The sequence below is a fragment of the Leuresthes tenuis genome, unplaced genomic scaffold (assembly GCF_036924035.1).
Source record: "Leuresthes tenuis unplaced genomic scaffold, fLeuTen1.0.hap1 SCAF_8, whole genome shotgun sequence".
Taxonomy (NCBI): domain Eukaryota; kingdom Metazoa; phylum Chordata; class Actinopteri; order Atheriniformes; family Atherinopsidae; genus Leuresthes; species Leuresthes tenuis.
In genome coordinates, this window is record NW_027325362.1 from 22,260,388 (window position 1) to 22,281,171 (window position 20,784).

General features: G+C 41.2%; 1 protein-coding gene across 3 annotated transcripts in view; it reads right to left on the reverse strand.

Annotated features, from left to right (window-relative positions):
- The window catches only part of LOC140313359 (kinase non-catalytic C-lobe domain-containing protein 1), a 42,127-nt gene that overhangs the window by 11,511 nt on the left and 9,832 nt on the right, over nt 1–20,784 (reverse strand). For 2 of the 3 annotated variants that reach the window (XM_072391433.1, XM_072391434.1), the window contains 18 exons: nt 19,541–19,687; nt 17,389–17,506; nt 17,160–17,293; nt 14,358–14,972; nt 13,142–13,256; nt 12,929–13,000; nt 12,701–12,762; nt 12,454–12,612; nt 10,309–10,386; nt 10,117–10,198; nt 9,629–9,821; nt 8,440–9,128; nt 7,637–7,775; nt 5,135–5,394; nt 2,193–2,548; nt 1,219–1,312; nt 1,031–1,128; nt 765–949 (listed from right to left, as the gene is read on the reverse strand). In XM_072391433.1, the coding sequence (XP_072247534.1) occupies nt 765–949; nt 1,031–1,128; nt 1,219–1,312; nt 2,193–2,548; nt 5,135–5,394; nt 7,637–7,775; nt 8,440–9,128; nt 9,629–9,821; nt 10,117–10,198; nt 10,309–10,386; nt 12,454–12,612; nt 12,701–12,762; nt 12,929–13,000; nt 13,142–13,256; nt 14,358–14,972; nt 17,160–17,293; nt 17,389–17,506; nt 19,541–19,687 (3,596 nt within the window). Of the gene's footprint in view, nt 1–764; nt 950–1,030; nt 1,129–1,218; nt 1,313–2,192; nt 2,549–5,134; nt 5,395–7,636; nt 7,776–8,439; nt 9,129–9,628; nt 9,822–10,116; nt 10,199–10,308; nt 10,387–12,453; nt 12,613–12,700; nt 12,763–12,928; nt 13,001–13,141; nt 13,257–14,357; nt 14,973–17,159; nt 17,294–17,388; nt 17,507–19,540; nt 19,688–20,784 lie in introns of those variants that run through there. The other variant, XR_011917035.1, reaches the window with a different exon arrangement.

Consider the following 20,784-nt stretch of genomic DNA (forward strand, 5'->3'; position numbering starts at 1 on the left):
GAGCACCAACTAGAAAACAACTCTTATCGGTGCTGTTAAAATCAAACCAACAGGATGATGCACTTGAAGCTGATAAGTTTTACTTAAACTGAAGTTTGACTTCAGAGAGGCAGTGATGAGGTCACCGTCTGCGGATCAGATAAGAATCGCGGATAGTAACTTACAAAGCTCCCGATGATTAAACAAAACACTTTATAACCATAAATGACAACATTACGAGTCTGATTTGAGCTGGCGAGCACGAGAGAAAGAGAAACATGCAACATAATAAGTGTGTTTGGTACTAATCAATGATGTATTTAATGTGCATGGACTGTGAAGTCTAAACCAAAGTAAACGTGAGTATTTTCCCACCCTCGGGATTTATTAGCATGGCTGTGTTACAGATAAAAAAAAAAAAAAAAGGTATTCGTCTTGCTGTACGTTGGTCATTCTAGTCAAATCATTTTGTTAGACATTCCCAAACAGCGAGAGAATACATCATCAGCTGATGAATTAAAGCATCATTGAATGCAGAATCCTTTTTGTACGAGTTATGCAAGTTATGCACTTCCAATTCATGCATAAATCAACTGCTAAACAAAATAAGACAATATCTCAAGAACAAAAACAAAATGAATTAGTCTGATAGCAATATTTTTTAAATGTTATCTATACGTTTTCAAGAGATAACGCGGTAAAAAAATTGCTTATCTTGAATTCCTTTGGCAGCAATAATCATGTGGTGAAAATCAGATATCTAGCCCTACCCTTATCAATAATACCTGGCGTAAAGGTAAGCCATGAGACCCAGAGGAGACCCCGTCTGAAGAGAGATCTTCCCTTTGCTGGGTCCAAAGCTCAGAACAGAGGGGTCCTCGGATGATTGAAGGCCCAACGACTCACGTCCACAGACAGCCAAGGAGGGCAGTAAAGAAACCTCCAAACCCCACTGGTCCACGCTCAGGATCTGCAGAGGTGACAGAAATGTTATCAGAAGTTAAAAGAAGCAGATGTGTTGGGGAACAAGAGTGCTGGGAGCAGTCGGTACCTCAAGGTATTTCTTCACGTAGTCCAAGAAGGCCACCTTTGATCTGAGCTCTTCAAGTTGCGACTTGAGTTTGGAGAGCATCAGTTTGGTCTCTGAGCCTTTAGGACGTAGCACACATGCAATATTTTACTGATTGCCCTGGAAACAACGGGTGTCTTTATACCGAAGTTTTAAAACGAGCACACAACCTTTGTTTCTCCTCTCCTGCTGAATCAGTTTTTGGTAGAAATTTCTCGTTTTCTTTAGATTCCTCGTCTCAATTATCAGCTGCTGCTGCAGTTCCTGTTCAAAGGAGATCACACAGAATCATACAAAGGCCCTAAAATTGTACCACATGCCTTTCACTGGAAGAGGCCGTCGGGTGTTTCTACTGAGTATGGGCCAGAGTTTCTTCTTTTCTTTCCTTTTCCTCCCTCTCTGTCTTTTCACCCTGGCAACAGAACATAACAGCTCTTTTGAAGTGAAACGAGTGAGAAGTCTCAGCAGCGCGGCTTTTAAGGTGTGTTATCATCTCTTACACGAGCCTTCTCAGGAAGCAGGGGTGCCTTCAAAGTGTGTAAACACAAAGACTATTCATTAATATTCTTTTGCAAATGATAATAACTTCCTCTGCCAAAGGCTAAGTTCAACATATTAATATTCAGATCCAGTTAGAGGGGGAATAATATGCCAATTATCTTTAAGCCCCCCACATGTTGTCGTTCCATTTACCCCAAATCCTGACCGTGACCCATTTCATTAGACACAGGAAAATAATTCCTGAATTTAATTCAAAGAGCTGACCAGGTAAATGGCTGATGCTATGAAGTCAGCCAACGCATTTGGTAAGCACTTGATTTAAATACTGCAAAGCATTTTTACTTTACAGTTTCTAAACATAAAAGTGTTTGGGCAATCATTTCAGAGGACAATTTGATGGAAACACATGAAGCGTCTTTTATTTCCATGCCGACGGTACACTAATCAAAATATGTCGAATCATTAGCAACCTTTACATCAAATCATAAAAACGCAATGCAAAATATCTTACAGAAACATACTTTATAAAACAGATGTCAGCAAGTGTTAGAGAACCTAATAAATAAATCATGCTGTCACATGTTGGCTCAGACACGTGTGGATAAGGTCAAAGATGACTCACTGCCTTCACAGGTTTACCCACCTGTGCTTTCACATCCAGACTTGGTGATCCTGTGTGCTTTCCGAGATTCAAGGCGTACTCGATCACCTCTGGACTAAAACAATCTTCTCCAAAGAAGGCCAGAGCCCAGGCCGGGCTGAACCCGAGGCCCGTGCCGCCTGCTCTGGATCCAGGAGAGAGAAGCCGCTCCGACACCAGAGAGTCGCTGTCCTCCATGTCATCCGAGCAGTCTGGACTCATCTGCTCGTCGTGGGCTCCCGTCAGCCCTTCCTCTCTCCCCGACAGAAACTCGGCTTCAGAGGGGCTTTCATCACTGCCACCCGCTGAATGATCTCCTCCCTCCATGACCCCAGAGTCCCAACTGTAAGCGTTCGCACCTCGAATGGTAAACAGAAACAGCAGAGAGAGAGTGAAGAGAAGGCGAGGGGGGCTGGATCACATGGAAAGCACAAAAAACAAACTGGATTTGTCTAGAGAACACAGAGAGAGATACCCAAGAGTAGCGCTGGGGGTATTTGTTGCTAACCCTGCCACAGCTGCACAATGCCCTCATTGTTTAACAAATGAGCTTGCCGGCAATTCAAGCTCAAGTTCTATCACTACCTTTCTCTTTTTATCTTGCACATCTTTTCAGAGCCTGTTTGTAAACAAGATATCATATCTGGGGTGTTTTAAGAGCACAACAAATGCATATGCAAGTGTGTGTGTGGATGTCACTGGCTAAGAATGAGTTCCAGAAAAGGAAGGAAAAAAAAGAAAAGAAAGAGAAACTCTTTGGGGTTTGCTAGCATGCCTTGGACTCTTATGAATGTGCTGCAAGCTTAAGAAGAGCATCCAACAGCCACTCATAGCACTCGTGACTTCAGTCAGCAGGCATGTAAAGAGAAACATATCAAAACATCACACAGGAGTTGGGGAAGAAGGAATTAATCTATCGGTATTTATAAATCCTTAATGCGTCTCCATAAATTGTTTACTTTGGAAGGAGATGGAAAAAAAAGCCTGTGCTATTAGTCCAGCGGTTGCACAGCGAAGTCACAAATAAGACGTATTTGTTCTTTAGTGGAGTGTTTTCATTTCACCGTTGAGAGGGAGATGTTTACTTTTCACTGCTCCAACAAGTACAAGATGCCCTCAAGAATCCCGCAGCAACTGGCTCGGGCCATTTGATTGGACCTCGCTTTTAGCCGTCACACAAAAGAAACTTTATGGAGAATATTAACACATACTTTACTGTTTTTTTTAGTTTAGATGCAAAAAGATAAAACATTGGAGCGTGCGCAGAGCACTGAGGCCTGATTGAGTTTATTGATTCAAAGCCCAAAAGGAGAAGCTCTGCGTGCATTTTAAAAGTCCATTTGATCCACGATGTTCCACAATGATTTATTATTTTATTTTTTTGGTATCATGCAAATGTGGACTCTTATTGAGACTTCCACAGTCCAGTCAAAAATAATAAACAAGTCTAATTATCTCAGAAAGTCATCCTTAACAGAAATAGTTGTCCATCACAGCATGCAGGAAGCAGGGTACACATATATCTATGTACTAATATAGCTGTATATACCTAGAAAAAGGCCTATCGTTCCCAAAAAGCCCATTCTGCTCTGATTTATCAGCTAAAATTGCGGAAAGATGCATCGCCAACCATCATGCGTCAGCTCTGCTGGCGATTCAGTTTGGAATCGTTCACTGGATGCTAAATTAGTTTGCCCCCTTTTTTGTCGTTGTTCGTGAGCAAGTGATGTGAACAAGTTATAGAACTAGGGTTTCATTAATAACCATTTTAAAAGCTGATGGTTACAATGCAGATGTTAAGATTTGTTCACCTCGCCTCTCCCCACTGCTCGCAGCTGCACTCGCCTGTGGGCACGTCTTGGCTCCCGGGGCACTTGGCTGGGGGCATTGGGGCGTGCGCTGGCCCACTATGTTCAGCTGCCTGGGGTGCATGGCCCTCTCAGGTAATGGACCGGCGGGGGGGTTTGGTGGCGCTCGGGTTCGAGGCTGGGTGGCGAGGACCTGGCGGGGCGTGGGCTGTCAACCCTGATTCCCTGTCTTCCTGATTCTGCCCTATGCTTATGGGGGCTCTGTCCGGGGGCTTCCTCTGCGGTCTTCTGGGTGGATGCGTGGTTGTCCCTGTGGTGGACTTCCTGGATTCTGTGCTCCGTGGGGGCTGCTGGTGGCCTGGGTCTTGGGGTCCTTTCTGCTTGCTTCTGATTGCTGGGGGGGGGGGTGTTGTTGCTGCTGGTGTTGTTGCTGCTTGTACTTTTGTTGTTTTGTTTTCTCGGTTTGTCTGCTTACAGGTGCTCATGGCGGTTTTCCACCTGAAATTCCCACAGAGGCCGTGAGACGTCTTCTGTTTGGTTTCTGCAGGTGCAGTGGCTGGTTGTCTGGTTTATCATTGTTTTCTCAGAACGTTTCTTCATATTTCTTTCCTGTTTCTTTTTCTTTACTGTCCCTCTTTGCCTGTCCCCTGTCGGGTTCAGCACTATTACATGGAAACAAGGGGAGCTTTACATTCATAAAGCTTCCCTTGGCAAAACAAATGTATTTGGCATAAAACGGTATTCAGATTATAATTCTGCTGCCATATTGCTGGACAGGACAGGGAATTTCTTCCTTTAAAAAAAAAAAACCAAACAAAAAAACCCCAAAAACATCAGGTAAAATGAACCATAACGCTGATTTACTAATTTCAGTTGTTATGTATTGCAGCTTTTTGTTTCCTGTCTGTGTCATTTTTGACATTATGAATACAAAATTCGTCAATTGAGAATTTTATGAGATTCTTATCAGATTCTAGGAACAAATCTGGATATCTTATAAACTCTTAGTGAAAAACTTAGTGGAATCTAAAGCTAAAATGGCCATGAGATCAAAACTCTGCATTTTACCTAACCAAATGACCCAGATGCTACTGTAAACAACAAGCACAGATGTGAGCGTGCAGGTCAGCCTCCTACCTTGACGTGTACAGCGCTGACTTTGCTCTGATCTCAATTCAAAGTCCTCAAGCAGAGTCGCATTTTTCCGGTGGCAGGAGCGGGCCTCGGCTCCTTCCCAAGAATCCCCGGCGACAGGACTGGATGTGCGAATGTTTCCATTCAGGTCAAGACAGCTGTGCGGGCAAACTTGTCTCTTCCCTCTGCCGAAGCTGACTGTGAAGGGTTGGGTGAGGGCTGCCCTTTTAACAGCCTTTGATGGAGACTGCTCATTAGAGCCACTGCGAGGGGTGCATTAGGAGACAGAAAACACGCAGAGTGTTCACAGCCAGCGACAATTAGCACATGATGATATGCATTTAGTTATGTTTGATGTTGAAATAAAAAAAGAATTGACAGTTGTACACAACGGCCCTCTCCCAGAACACAAACAAGGAACTCATTTCAGTCACACCTATTTACAAAATTAACATCTTTTCAAACCACAAAGCTATCCTCACCCATTCCGCGACAGGGTTTGAACGGACAATGTATTAATAAAGTCCTCCCTGAATACCCTCAGAAAAAAACTGGAACAGTGGAGAAAATAACCGTCTGCAGCTGCGCCCTGTGAACAGGCCTGCAGCCAGAGGAGAAGCGAGTCTATCTGTCTGCAAAGCTGTGATGTCTCCCCACCACCCCAGATTAAAGAGTCTCTCAACAAACTGCCCTGAGCACGAGAGCATGGCAACGCCTGGATGAAAAGACAACAGGCTCTAGCGCCGCTGCTTGTCTCTAGCTAGTGTATAAATGTCTTTATATGCATTCACCCCAGGGCTAAGTGGAAGCATATCAGTAACAATACAGATAGGGGTTTACATGCGTCTCCACCATCACCAGAAATTCTCCTCTGCACTATAAAGCCCACTGGAAAGCTGTTACCATAGGGACCACTTCAGCTGCTGACTGTAGTTTACCTGTGAAGTGCACACTGTATTAATGCTCATTTAAATGCAGGGTATGGATGTGCACATGCATATGTAAGTGTGCAGCGGAGGAAAGGTCATGCAAATGAAAGCAGTGCAATCTCCAGTGTTTTTACTGCCAATAAATTTATTTTTCTCTAAAAAAAACACTGGAAAGCTTTCACTCAAAGTAGGGTTTGAAGGGTTAAAATTTGCTGGTTTAAAAATACGGTGTCAAAAATATCACTTCCAGGGGACTGGCAGCGTTTTGAAAAGACTGTGTTGGCAGAATAAGAGGCAAGAAATCCTATAATTACACAGACTCGCAAATTTATTTTTCAACCTATGAATATTCACATCTGAAACCAGGTGGCTCATCATCAGATGCTTCTTGTCAGCTTTCTGTAAACCCCGTCTCCAGAATATGGATTTGTTCTGTAGCTGTCCATAAAACACCTAATTCAATTAATCTGCTGATTTGGTTTCCATTCATCTGCATCCACTCAAAAAAAAAAATCCACAATATGTCAGCTATACACTCTTACATTCTTTGTATCTTGCAAGACTTCCTTGTAATCTTTAAAGTCGTCTTGAGAAGTGGTTCTCCAGTTTCCGAAGGTCTTTTAGAGTGTTTCTTTGGACATTGGCTGCTTTTTCAATATTTCTTTTTTTAGTTCAGTCCTTGTAGCGGACCATTTTCAGAGAGAAGTGTTATTAAGTACTTTAACACAATTATTCAAGCATAAAAAAAGGCATCCAACTCAAACGGTGAACCAGTGTTCTGTGTACAGATAACAGACAGCCAAGAAAGAAGCAATCTTAAGTTGTAGCTTTAAACACTTTGTACTGCAATTACATTTATGTTGAAATAATCATTGCACCTATTCTCTGTTTTTCTGGAAATGTATAAAGAAATGAGAGGTGGCTTGAGACAGCACTGTTTAACACTGGATAGTGTGGTGGCAATCTTACCACCACACGTGTTTCATGTGGGTGACCTGGGTTCAAATCCCCTACATGAAAGCCTCCAGGGGTCCTCAGGCAAGACCCCCTTACCCTACCTGCCTTACCAGTGTAAGTCGCTTTGGATTAAAGTGTCTGTCAAATACAAAAACATAAAAGGACTTAATATTCAACCGGATTCCAACTGTTGGCATTCATTAAGCATTGATCAATCCTGCGTAAAATTGGCAAATAAAGCAATATGGCTGAATTATGCCGAATCATACAACTAATGAAATAAATCACTGAGGTATTCACTAGTGATGCATCTGTTCATTTTGTAAACCCAGTGGTGGAATTTTCCTATTGTAGGTGACAGGTGTCAAGAGGTCACACAAAAAAAGGAGCGCCCTTATCACACAGTATCAGTTAGTGTACAGGAGTTAGTTGATTCGTGTATCATTCATCAGGATGAACTGCTGTCAATACCTGGACACTTTGACCTGCTCTTTTTACTGAGTAAACCGAACTGAAGGGAGTCGTGAAACTAAATCTAAACAAGCTCTGCGACGGGCGGCGATGACTTTATGAATAATTATGTATAAGGAGAACAAAAATACAGAAAAGTCCTGCTCACAGTGTAGATGGGCTGTAGTTTACCAGGCAGTGCAACACACCCAGCAAGTCATCCTCCCAGTACAGATCACTGAATTTCTCCCTCACGATGCTGGCGAACACATGGTACTGAAGGTCCTTCAAAGAGAAGATGTACTCCCCTCGGAAAAAGAGCAAAAGGTAACTTTCAAATTAGGATGTCAGTTTGAGACAGGATGATGAAGTAGGTTGTTCCTTTTTTTGGGGTCATTTAATCCAAATTCAATTGTGCCCTGGATGGTAAGTGGTAATATTTAGCCACAGGCCTTTTTGTTTCTGTAGTACCAAATGTGTATAGTTTCATTATCTGCTGGCATATTCTGAATTAACTTTTGGGAAACCTCCCAAAGTAATGTTTTAAGTTTGATTTCTAGTATGATTGTATACAAAAAAGAAACCAAAAAACAGTTGAATTAACATGAATTTATGAATAAAGTTAAAAACTTTTACTGTATGACCGCTGTGACGTTTCTCTGTAAGTAAGAGAGTCGAACAAGTCTTATTCGTAGGACTGAATAATACGAATTTTTTCATCTTATATGAACAATACTGTGAACACAGATGTAAATCCACACATACCGCAGTGGTTCCAAATCCTTCCTGGTTCTCCACACAGATTAACTCACTTTTACCCTTTATATCTTTGCAAAAGTATCTCCCGTTGCAGATATAATCTAATTTGAACCATTCATGTACGACACATTTTGAATTGATGCTGCAAATTTACCACTTTTAGCTAACTTTTTCAATGTTCTCATTCAAACTGTTCAGCATAAAGATACATACCCATGGCAATGTCCTCATGCCCATTGTCTAAATATCCACTGAGTGAAAACTCTCCTTTGAGCAGGTCAATCACCTCCTGTAGGGCAGGGTGGACTTTGGGAGGGGCCGACTTCGCCACAAACCGGCTCTCACCTTGTGTTATTGGATTTGTTTGTTCATTGTATGCTCTGTGCACGGTGTGCTCCAGGGAGCTGTCAGAAATGATTGAGCTACTACTGAAATTAGATGATGGCAAGTCATATTTCTGGGCTCCAGCTGTCACAGGCACATTCAAACAGTCAATAAATAGACCATCGTTGCTCTCTGGAACGGTTATCAGCTCCTGCAAAGGCTGCGGGACCAAAGAGAGATTTATATCCAGCCCAAGGAGAGACTCGGGTGCCCTGACCTGCACGGGCACTAATGAGAGGTGTCCTGTTGTGGGATCCTGCCGAAAGAGGTAATTGTTGAAAATGCCACAGCCATTGAGGTTGGCAGATAATGGCAGAGGAAGAGAAACCTCAAGGCGGGCTGAAGGAGAGTCCACGAGCATCTTGTTGCTGGAAGTTGTAGAAGCGGTTACGACTGTCTGACAGTTGGTCAGTGTTTGTGGACTAGGTTGAGTCTGACGTGGGCATTCAGGGGGTGCAGGGATATGGAGGCGGTTTTCCATGACGTGATCACTGCTTTTTGTAAATCCATCCGCAGTCCTGTAAAATAAGCAATCCCTTAATGTTTTAAGGGATGCATGACCTTGTTTTTTTCATTTTTGATATACATGTTTGTCATAAGATTATTTCAACTCAACTTAATCTGCATATATGGATATTCAGATTTACAACACACTCGTTCTATACGTTTATCAAATTTGACATAATTTAGGCCGAAAGAAGGGAAAATGGCTGACAAAAGCCAACTAGAAAAAAAAAAATACTTTCATCTGAGCTTTGGCTTCCTAATTAAATGCCATACAATCTCAATTTAATCCAAACAAACGCCAACGGGATAAAAACAACAGTTTGAGGATGACTGAGGCTATGTGCCAGACTCTTTTCTTTTTTTTTCTTTTGGGCACAGTTAACTCTTGCTGCTCTCTTTCTGTCTGTTGCACAGCTCCTTTCAATAATATAAAATTATATTTAGTTGCATCTCTGCCGCTCAACATAACATGCAGTGATCACACACACACATTTTTTTCATAACGTCCTACCCTTCAGCAGCAGCTTCTAGATTTCGACTCTCCCCCCCTATCTTCCCCTCACTGGTCAGGATAATGGGGGTGAAGTGTGTGGCGCTGGAAGTGAAGGCCTCTGGGAGCTGGAGTTCTTTACTGACTGGATAGCTGTGGGGAACAGGGCCAGGCACAGGAGCCAGTCGGCTCTCAGTGGCCATGGGAACAAAGCCTACATGTGGTCACAACAATGCCAGATACAATATCAGAGATATTGTCTCATGCGTAACACATAGTTCAGTTATGCAAAATGTGTATAATATTTGGAAGGGCTGCTGCTCTGCAGCTGCATCGACTGAATCTCCTTCATTCATGAAGATTATACATAAAGTAACTTTGACAGGATCTCCAGCAAGAATGACTATCCTAATATTTGGTTTATCCTGTTTAGGATACATTGTAACATATTGTAAGATGATAAAAAAAACTGCATGAGGGTCATCTACAGTTTAATAAGCTTGTCCTACCACTGTTTAATGCAGGCTCTTCACACGAGCACAGAGTTTCAGTTGACCTCCAATCTTCTGCATCACTGGATTTTGAGGCTGGCTGAAAGAAAACACGACAAAAATCATTAAGAAGATCAGACAGACATTGGGGGATCAATAACACCCGACAAAGATACAACAGCATTAAAGAATCTGCGGTAGAGAGTTTACCGGGTGAACTCTGCTGATGAGGTTACTCCAGACGGTCTCTGCATTAGTCCCCTGACGTGCTAAGTTGTCACGGCAGCTCTGGAACAGATCCAAGAGAAAAACAAGGATTTAGAAAACTTATAACCACTTACTGGCTCCATACCAATAAGACTAAATGATGAGGAGAGTACTTTGCTGACAACATGCCAGAGCCCTTTGACAAACTGGATCATCTATATTTAAATCCTGAATATATTTCTATTAAAAAGGAATTTGCCTTCTCTGAACTTGCACTATCTGCCCATTCTATTCAAAGTTTTTATCCAAGTAAATGCAATTCAAAGTACTTTCTGCAAGGAGACCAAAAAGCAAGATATAGAAAGTAAATGCAGGAGGACAGAGTAAAAGTGAATGTAATGGCAAAAAACAAACATCTGGATATCAAAAGCATATGAAATGGTCAGGGTTTCAGAGAATAAGAGAAAATGCCTTCTCTTTTAACATTATAACTGAATGCAAAGTAGTTATAAGATTATAAGATTTTCTATGCGCAGGCTTGGGAAAAAGAAAGTGGCCCTTGCTGATTCTATTCGAATTAAAAGCATAAGTAGCAGCTAGGTGCATGGCAGCATAGCAACATGGCTCAGGTCTACAAGGTTCCATCTGAACAAAAAACAAGACTTCTGACTTTTTGAACAATAAGACAAGAAAAAAGTGGAGATATTTGACCAAAACCCACAGTGTTGTGTTAAGTGAAAACCAAACACAGCACAAACACCGCATACCAACTGTTAAGCATGGTGGTGCAGTGGTAATGATATGGGCTTGTTTTGCAGCAGTAGGACTTCAGCACCTTGGAGTCACTGAGTCAAATGCGAGACCATCTTTCCAACAGCTAGAGATTGGCTGAAATTGGGTCATGCCATAGAAAAATGATCCAAAGCACAGCAGCAACTCTACAACAGCCTGGCCAAAAAATAAAATACAAAGAAAGAATCAAGGTGTTGCAATGGTCCAGCCAAAGTCCCAACCTCTATCTGATTAAAATTGCTGTGATGGGACATGAAGAGAGCTGCGGACAAACTACTGTTCCTAAATATAATTGAGGTGAAGAAACGAACAGCTTTGGCCCACTGTTCCACAGCAACGTGACAGAAAATGATCACTTTAATCACTGATGCTAAAACTGGTGCTACAAGCTACTGAATCATGGGGTGTATACAGTTTTTCACACACTGCTTCTGTATTTTGGCTTAGTTGTCTTTCAGTAAATAATGTCAAAGTGCAAAATGTAATCATCCAAAACACAACTCTAATTCCAGAAACAACTGCCTCAGGAGGTGCAGCCTGAAGCTTTTCTATGGTCCTTGAGGTTACCTGACCTAAATAGCTTTTAAAAAAAATCTAGACCGTAAAAGAAATGACCCAAAAATCTCACAGAAGCTTTCAGGAAGAAAGAATGAGCATAAAACCCTCAAGCACAAGGTTAAAATTTCCTAACTGGCAACTAAAGGGAAAAAAGTGTTTTCCAGTGGTGATACTAGCCAAAGGGTTACTTACAATGAAGGGTGCCTTTCAAATTTTGCTTAGACCGCATACAGTTTTTGAGGTCAGGGTCATTGGAATAATAAAAATAATTGTACATAAAGTCTAAAGAGAAAAAAGTATGATCTTTAGCTTTATGCCCTTTGAAAAAATGAGGTAATCTTGTGGTCCATTTGCAAAATACCAGGTACAGTGCTTGGAAGCTTGTAAAATGTAACTATGATAAGTGGAAAATCTGAACTGCACTTCACAGGAGCTGCAAAAAAGCAATTTAATACCGATGTAGGTTTTCTTATCAAATATGAGAATTTTCCAAGGAATAACAGAAAACTAGGGACTTAACTTAGTGTTTGTTCCCGGTATGCTTTCCAACAACTCAGCTTCTGTTTTGTAATGAACCCGGTGGACTAAAAAAAAGCACAAATCTTGATCCATGCTAAACTGTCTAATGTAATTTGTTTTGTACCATCACTTTCTGAAAAGAAAAAAAAGATATCTATTCTCGGATGTGAGAGTTCAAACTAGATATTCCACAGAAAAGATTGGAATTACAAAAGAGCAGTCTGCCAGTGTCAGTTGTCTGGCACCCAACCCACGCTAACATTTAATGCCAATGAATACTTTTTGAGCCATAACGATGGTGGGTCTCTCCATGGGCGTCCTCTTCGCCATCTCCAGGAGCAGCCTCTTCAGTTTGCGAGGCATCGCCAGCTTTTGATTGGGCGCTAAGCTGAACTTGGCTGTGGCCCAGAGAATAGCAGCGACCCCATAAACGCAGACCTGGGCACAGAAAGAAGACGAGGAAAACCCTGCAGGTGAAGCAGATCATTGAAAGCAAATGAAATGAAAGCAGTTCAGATAGACATACCTTCTCTGTTACAATACCGTGCTCTTGATACTCAGGTGCAAGATAAAAATCATCCTGGGAACCTACGGAGAAGTAACTGAGCATCAGTTATTTGAGTGAAAACCCTCTGTACCCTACGTTGTTTGGCTTCATGCACTGTTTGAAAAAGTGGCTTTCAGTGTGTATGCTACACAAACGGGAAAAAAAGACAAAATATACAAAGTGAATACGTGGCTAAATCATACCTACCTATGTTTTTAGGTTTCAGAAAAAGCACCTCTCCCTTGCAGTTCACATACATTGTGTCCAGGCACAGATAAGCTGGAAAAGATGAAAAATCAAGGGCAAATTGGTGAGCAAGGACAGTGTGACATAATGTCAAAGTCGCATCTTAAATAAACAATACGGGTCTTGCAAGTGTAGTTACTCTCCAGTTTTAGAGAGAGACCTGGGTAAAATCACCTGGAAAGTCAATGTAGGTTTGCAGTGATGACAGGCAGGTGTAGCACAGAGCCCACAACTCATTAACTGCCAGCCTCCGTCCACAGAGAGTAAGTAACTCTCTTAGTGATATCCACTGGATAAAAAAAAGAGAAAAACAGTGTGAAAAATGACATTGTTCACTGAGCTTTGTTCCCTCAGTAGGCCTTATTAACTAAATGATTACACTGTGATCAGATCCTTTTACTAAATACTTGGGCAGCTGTTTTGAAGTTTAAAAGAATTCTAAAGATAGATAATGAAAAAGAAACAAAAAAAAAACAACTGTAAAAAATAAAATACAAATACCTCTGTACAGTTGTGTGAAAAAAATAATTAATTATCTATATAATTATCAATTATTTAATAATCAAGTTTCTATTTAACTAAGATAGCAGGTTTAATACCCATCTGTGGTCTCAGATTGTAACTTGTCCGCCTTTTTATTTGTTTTCTGCATAGTTATCCTCGAGTGTCTATTTACTGAAAGTTTTAAACACAATTACACGCAAAACTTCTTCAGGTGCAAGATGTTTCCTTGCATGTATTGCCCTTTTAAATCCTCCAAAAACACAGGAATAGGATACAAATCCACCCCCCACCCCTTTCTGCTTTTCGAGCCGTTCTTTGGGGGCTTTGGTAGCATTAACTGACCAGTTGGAAGCTCCATCTCTTACTCATTTGAAATGCTCTTTAAATTACCTTTAGGCAGGCTTTTTTCTCCCCTTGCAGCAAAGCAACCAAAAACCATAACACTTCCACCACCATGCTTCACACCTGGTATGAGGTTCTCTTGAAAAGCTCAATATGTCGAACACTACTGTGGCCAAACCACTATGTGAATGCCTGAGTGAGATTTTTTCATCTTGAGCCCCTGAATGAAGAGGTCAGGGCTTTGAATAGGGCAAATGAGATCTAAATGAGCTCAGAGAAAAGTAAGGGTTTCATCATCAGTCTGTAACTCAGCCAACTACTCTTACCTCATGATTAGTTATTGGCATTGAAAGCAACTGTGAGACTGAAATAATTTCATCTTGTAAACAGAAGCTGGGAGATGAATAAAGGGAAGAAGACGACCAAACTCACTGCAACACGAGATTAAATGTTTTGATTGCTGGTCGAAATTGTTTGTCTTTCACAAAGTAAAACTCACAGATGCGCCACCCAAGCAGACCCATGAATCTGAAAGCTTTCTAACCTCATCTTGAGATTCTTCGTTGAGGCACAACATGCTTTTGGTCATGTAGTTATTAGGAATGTAGAGACTGTGGTTCAATGTGCTCTGGTCCTCCAAAGAGTCCTGCTCCATTTCCAGGTCCTGGTAGGAAGTACGGGAAGTTGCTAAGTCTTGGTTGCTCCCTTTACAATGACTTTCGTGGCACTCTTGAATATCTGTCTCTCTGATGCAAGTCGCCACTTGTTGATTTCTTAAATATTCTTCCTTACTGTCCTCAGCACTACAGTGTGGATAAGACTCACAGGACTTTACCCGGTTGAGTGTTTGGAGTCGTTTACTCCACATAGAATCGCAGCTCAAGTGTTCGTCTTCTCCTATCTCGGTGAGGTCAGAAATGGGTACACTGATATCTCCATGAGGTGGTGGGGTGGCTAGACAGGGGGGGTTGTTGGAGTCCGGAACAGAGCAGGAGCGATTAAGAGCTCCTCTTGCTCTGATCAGCCTCTGCTGGGCTCGCCTTCTCACTGGGGAGCTGTTATGAGATCGGCAGTCCATTTCATCTGACAAGGCCATGCTGTCTCCTTCGCTGTTTTCCATGTCCTCGGCCCAGAGAGAGGAATCCCAGCCCCCGCACACCTGCAGATTAGGCACATTATCATTTGGTTTAACAGTTCTGAAGGCATCAGTGATAAAAGCAACAACCACAGTTTATATAACTGAGCATTCTCAAGCAGAAAGGAAATCCCATTGGTAATAAGCATCTTGGAGAGTAATCTGAAAAAAATGAGGCTTTAAAAAACAAACGAGAAAGGCAAAGAGGATGTGACTCTAGAGTTACAGTAAAGTACAGTAAAGGGTATCCTGTAAAATGTGTAATCATAAAACATGTTAAGACCGAATTCTTTTAACAGAGAAAAGTTTTTAAAAAAAGGTCTGCGGAGCATCTTTCCAGCATCCAAAGCTGTTATACGATATTAGACATAGATATAGAAAGTCCATTTTCAGGTGTAAAATTATATACAGCAGTGTTTTTTAAAAAAATTGGAAAAAAACAGTTTGAAATGTAAATCTAATCCAAATGTAAGGATGTGCACATATTTCAAATCAAATATCTATGGCACATCATTCAGAATTTTGTTAGTCCCCTCTTTTATAGAAGTTGGAATGTGGCATTTTACATACTACTGAGTTTTGTCAGGCATTCTGACTAAACACAGCAAAATGTAGCAAAAATAGCAAAATGTTTTCCTGTTCTTGCTTGTAATAGGTTTCCAGATGCCCAGCATTATGGGGTGACCTTTGTCATATTTGGCCAGTTCAGCCAGCCTCCTGCAGCTTCCTATATCAGATTGAATTGCTGTTTTACAGTTCTACATGATTAACATACTATTAGAAACTAGAAAACAAGCTGCTGCCCGTTGAGACAGAGAGACAGAGAGGCTGTGCTGTGCTGAGAGAGCTGCTAGTTGCCAGTCAAGCATTAGATATTTAAAATATCTAATGCTAGGATACAGGTTTTATGGCAGTTTGAACACAGCCCTCACTATCAGTGTAAAGGAGAGAAGGACAGCTTCTTTATAGTTGAAATGTGTGATGTGATGTCTAAGAGAATGTCATGTTATTTTGTATCATTATTTGTGTTATTATTATTATTACTATTAGAAGAGGGCAGCCATGTTGGCTCTGGCCTCATAAGCAGTGAGGGGCTGGCATGAACCTGTTATCACACATAAGGCCCGGTTGGTGTATTCAGAATAATGGGAACATGTGAGTGAGTGCGCACTATCGCGTGCATTTGTCTCCTGAGTGGCTGGCATGGATCTGTTATAACAGCTCAATCATGTTGGCTGTGCCCTCATAAGGAATAGTAGCTGTGTGGTTATTTTTTTAGTTGGAACTACTGCCCACTGAGAGACAGAGGCTATCATGTTATATTGTATTAGGAGCACAAATAACACAGACTGGCATAAAGCTGTTATGATAGGCCAACCATGCTGGCTCTGCCCTCATCAGCTGTATTAGAACAGGGCAGCCATCTTGGGTCTGGCCTCCTCATTAGTTGCTATTGGCAACAGCTGTGCGCACCTCACTTTGTCCCCTTAAAATCATGGGGGTTTAATTATGAAGCACAAGTCTGATACAAATGGTCGCTGTTCGAAAAGTAGAAGTCGTATCTGAATAATACAAGCACACCGATCCTGATCGCTGCTCACGCAGTGATGTATTTTTTATTCCAGTCGGACCATCGCTGCGGGAGGAGTAGCGGAAACGAGAGAATAAGAGTCCAACACAACAGTAATATGTGTGCCTTGCCTTTGGCATTGGCACCCATAATAATGCACCCTTATACCATCATCAATGCAGGCTTTTGAACTGTGCTCTGACAAAGGTATGTAGTGACAAAAAGTTTACTGGAAGGATCATTTCTTAGTTTTCCTGGGCCAATGCCATGCTTTCCACTCCAGAATTGTGCTGTATGGGGTTATCCAGACACAGTTCTACCACCTGAGAGCCATCTAACATTGTTTCGCTACCAGTGCAGTCTGTCTTGCAGGGGTGAATCACTCAACTTCTTCACTTCTGAAAAACACATCCTGTCCTTTCATCTAACATTTACAAATGCCCAGAATTATCATAATGTTTTCACAATCAACATCTCTGAACTGTAAGCTTTGATGCATTTAGCTGTCCAACATCAAAGGCTATCGTGCTAATCTAAAAAAAAAAAAAAAATCAGTTTGATGGCTATTCAAAAGACCACTTTCTCCATAGCAACTGCTTTTTTGGAATGTTTGTAGCTAGACCTAAAACAAAATCTCGTACCTGCAGCCTGGACAAACTATTTGTCACAGAACTGTCAGACAGGTCTTTGGTCTTATCATCTGAGCTCAGTCTCTTCAGAAGACATCTGGGTTTGGAATGCTGCCATCTTGCCTCCCAGGAGCCTTCCGGTCCATCTGTAGATGTACAAAGACAGCAATTAAGGGTGAGAGAAGTCACTGTGGAGAGCAAACAGTCAGCTGCTTAACACGGACTGGAAAAACATAATAACCTTGAAAGTTTGAAACTGATTCAATGGAGAGCACACGTCGCCCAACTGAAGACAGTTTCCGACACACAGCTGCAGAGGAGGTATGAGACAGCCGCTCTTCAGCCAACGACAGGATGTCCTGTGGGAGCATTAAACTAAAAGGTTTGCAACACTCAGACGACACATATACTATATATAAAAAAAAAATTTAAAAAAAGAATCGAGAAAAGCCGTGAAGGAGGGAAAGCCTCATCTGTAACAGAACAATGAATTTGCTTGTAAAACCCAGAACAAATCAGATGATACGAGGAATTCTGGGGAAAAGATGGTGGATGACGCAAATTATGGAATAGCTTGGGTTCATGTTGTCTGCAATTAGATAAAAGTCAAATGGAAGAATTACTGCAAATCTTTGTCTTTCTACTTTTCTGTACCATTCCAATATAAAAGGGATTAAGTGAACGTCATCTAGAAACTTTGAAATTATTGTGCTGTGGATTTTCACTGGAATGTTGTCCTACCAGAGAACTTACAAGTTTATTGTCAAGGTGGTTAATCCAATTGTACTCGTTTGTTTAAATTACCAATAGACAATAGAGATTTTCTCTTTATTTTTCACCTGGTATTCATTCCACTCATCTGAAGGCTGTAAAAATCCTTCTTCACTGCTTAAGATTAGATGATTTTTGGATGAGTTATAACTTTGTACCTCAGACTCGCAGGTGTACTACCGTAAAAACAATATCTTAAATGTAGGCTTGTTCTTAACACACACTGTATTTTTTAAATCAATAATAATACCATGATAATATATCATATAAATCATATATTAACAATTATCGTCTTCATGCTGGTGCGGTGCATAGCCCTGTCATCTTATAACAAGAAGGTTTCAGGTTCGAATCCCAGCTACAGCCTTTCTGTGTGGAATTTCCACCCTGTTCTCCCTGTGGATGTGTGTGCTTTCTCCGGGTATTACGGCCTCCTCCCACCATCCAAACACATGCACTTTAGGTTAATCTGTGATTCTAAATTGACCCGACGAGCGAGTGCGAGGTGCATGGTTGGTTGTCTCTGTGTTGCCCAGAGTGTACCCTGCCTTTTGCCACTTTGGCAGCTGGAATAGGCTCCAGCAACACCAAATTGGATTAAGTGGGTATAGAAAATGGATGGATGTTCCATATGGAACCATTTCAGGGTCGTAATGTTTGTTAATTTGAAACAAATGTTTGAAATTTTATTCCTTCAGTTTCAGATTTTACATTTTTAAACTTCTAGTTTTTTTTTTAAGCTTTTATTTTTAAATGGCAAGTTCGAAACATATTTTTTTAATTAGAATTATAAACAAATATTTTTTTCAAATGAACAAACGTTATGTCCATGAAATGGCTCCATATAAAACCACCTTGCAGTGAAGGGGCATCTGAGTGTTAAAATGCACCAGTGTGTAAACCACCAACATCCTTTGACTTGCACTTGCACAGCATTTCCACTTGATGCTACTATAGAGCACTAATTAACTGCAGCACATGCACTGCATGTTGTTTTAACAGTCAAAAGAGAAATGTGTTGCTTAATTACTGCAAACACAACTTCTCTGACCTCCTCTGAACCGGGGATCTCCAACTCCGGTCCTAGAGGGCCGCTGTTGCAGGTTTTAAATGTTTCTCTTCTACAACCCACCTGATTCAGATTAATTGGATCTCTTTACAAGATTGTTAAATTCTCCACAAACCAGCTAATGAGGCATCGTGAAACATCTAAAACCTGCAGGACAGCGGCCCTTGAGGACAGGACTTTGAGATCCCTGCTCTGAACAATCAGAGCGATTCTGCAGTGCGGAGTACAACTGACGATTGGTACTTACGACACAATGCTGCCCCACTTACACCTGTGTTCCATTTTACTGCACCTGTATCTATTATGGATGGTAAACAACTTATCATTTCACCCTTAACTAATTTTCAATGCATAATCGACTACTAATTAAAAAAAATGCATGCAATCACCCCTTAGATTTGTACTGAAATCACCCAAATATAACGCTTTTAATGACTTTTTATATTTACAAAACGACCCCTGATTATTCAAGACCTGTCTCATTATGTTAGAACCACACAGCCTGCTATAAATCACGCTGGTAGTAAAAATGAGTCAGCAGGGTTTTGTGTACCTTCAGGAGTGGCCTGTCCTCGGGCTTTTCCTCCTGCATCTGCTCCAACATCCTCTGGATTTCTTCTCCCAGATCTGCCTGAAGCTCTGGCTCGATGACAAAGCTCAGTGCAGCAGAAAGCGTCGAGCCCAGAGAATAAATATGGCCCTTCAGAGGCAGAAAACACTATTATTATCACGAAGCAGCTGAGAATTTTTCAGTAAATACAAAGATTTGAATCTGCGAAGGACTTAAGAGACACCACACAAATACAGGGTTCTCATACCACTTTGGGCAGTGATTGTCATGTATTTTGCACATTTATGACTGAGATTTTGTTTTGTTTCGTTACACTGACAGTGGCTTTTATGGTCAACATCAGGACAGCAGCAGATTTTGAATGGATGCTTTAAAGTTCACACCCCACATTTAAATATATCTTCCAACAACTGAAGTGAACTGGACCCATATTTATGTGGTAAACACATGAACAGATCATATAAACAGTCAACTAAAGGACTCAACCCCCGTTTTGCTTGTATCGTGGCTTTCCGAGTGTTAAATGTACCTTGGGAAAAACACTAAGAAGGATACCTTGGCTTCTTTTTTTTTTTTTTATCTTAATTTATTTGTTTGAACTGTTGCCTGTTTAGACAGACAGCAAAATTCAACTTTACATAGAAGATCAGCTACTCCCAGAAAATGTATTCTTTTAATAGTGACAACTATTAACTATTACAGCGGCAGCTCTCAGTCAGCACAGGCTAGTTACATGTACAGTTAAGTCGAGCTATGGTTATGGCTCAACTAGTTCCTGTCCCAGCATACATGCACAAGAGGGGAATCAGGTTACAGAATGTCCGATGCTGCGACGCTTCCTCGGTTTTCTCACATGAACTGCTCAACTCAGATCTTCGCACATTCCTTCTTATAGATAAAGGCCCGCACTTTGATTTGGTTGTACAAAGAATTTTACTTTACTCTTCATTAACCATTCTTGTGCTTAGGACAACAAAACAGGTCCAAACCATAATACTTCAATGTTCCAAAGATGGGATATGGATTTTAGGCTCAAATGCATTTTTTTTCCTTTTCACTAAATCTAAAACTTATCATAGCTGTAGCCAAAGTTGCAGCTGGTTTACTGTGTATTGACTCAATTATGAAGATGATCATGAGCTGTAGCTCAGGAGGAAGAGCAGTCGCCCACCAATCGGAAGGTCGGTGGAAGGAAGGTCGGAAGGAAGGTCGACTCTGGCTTTCCC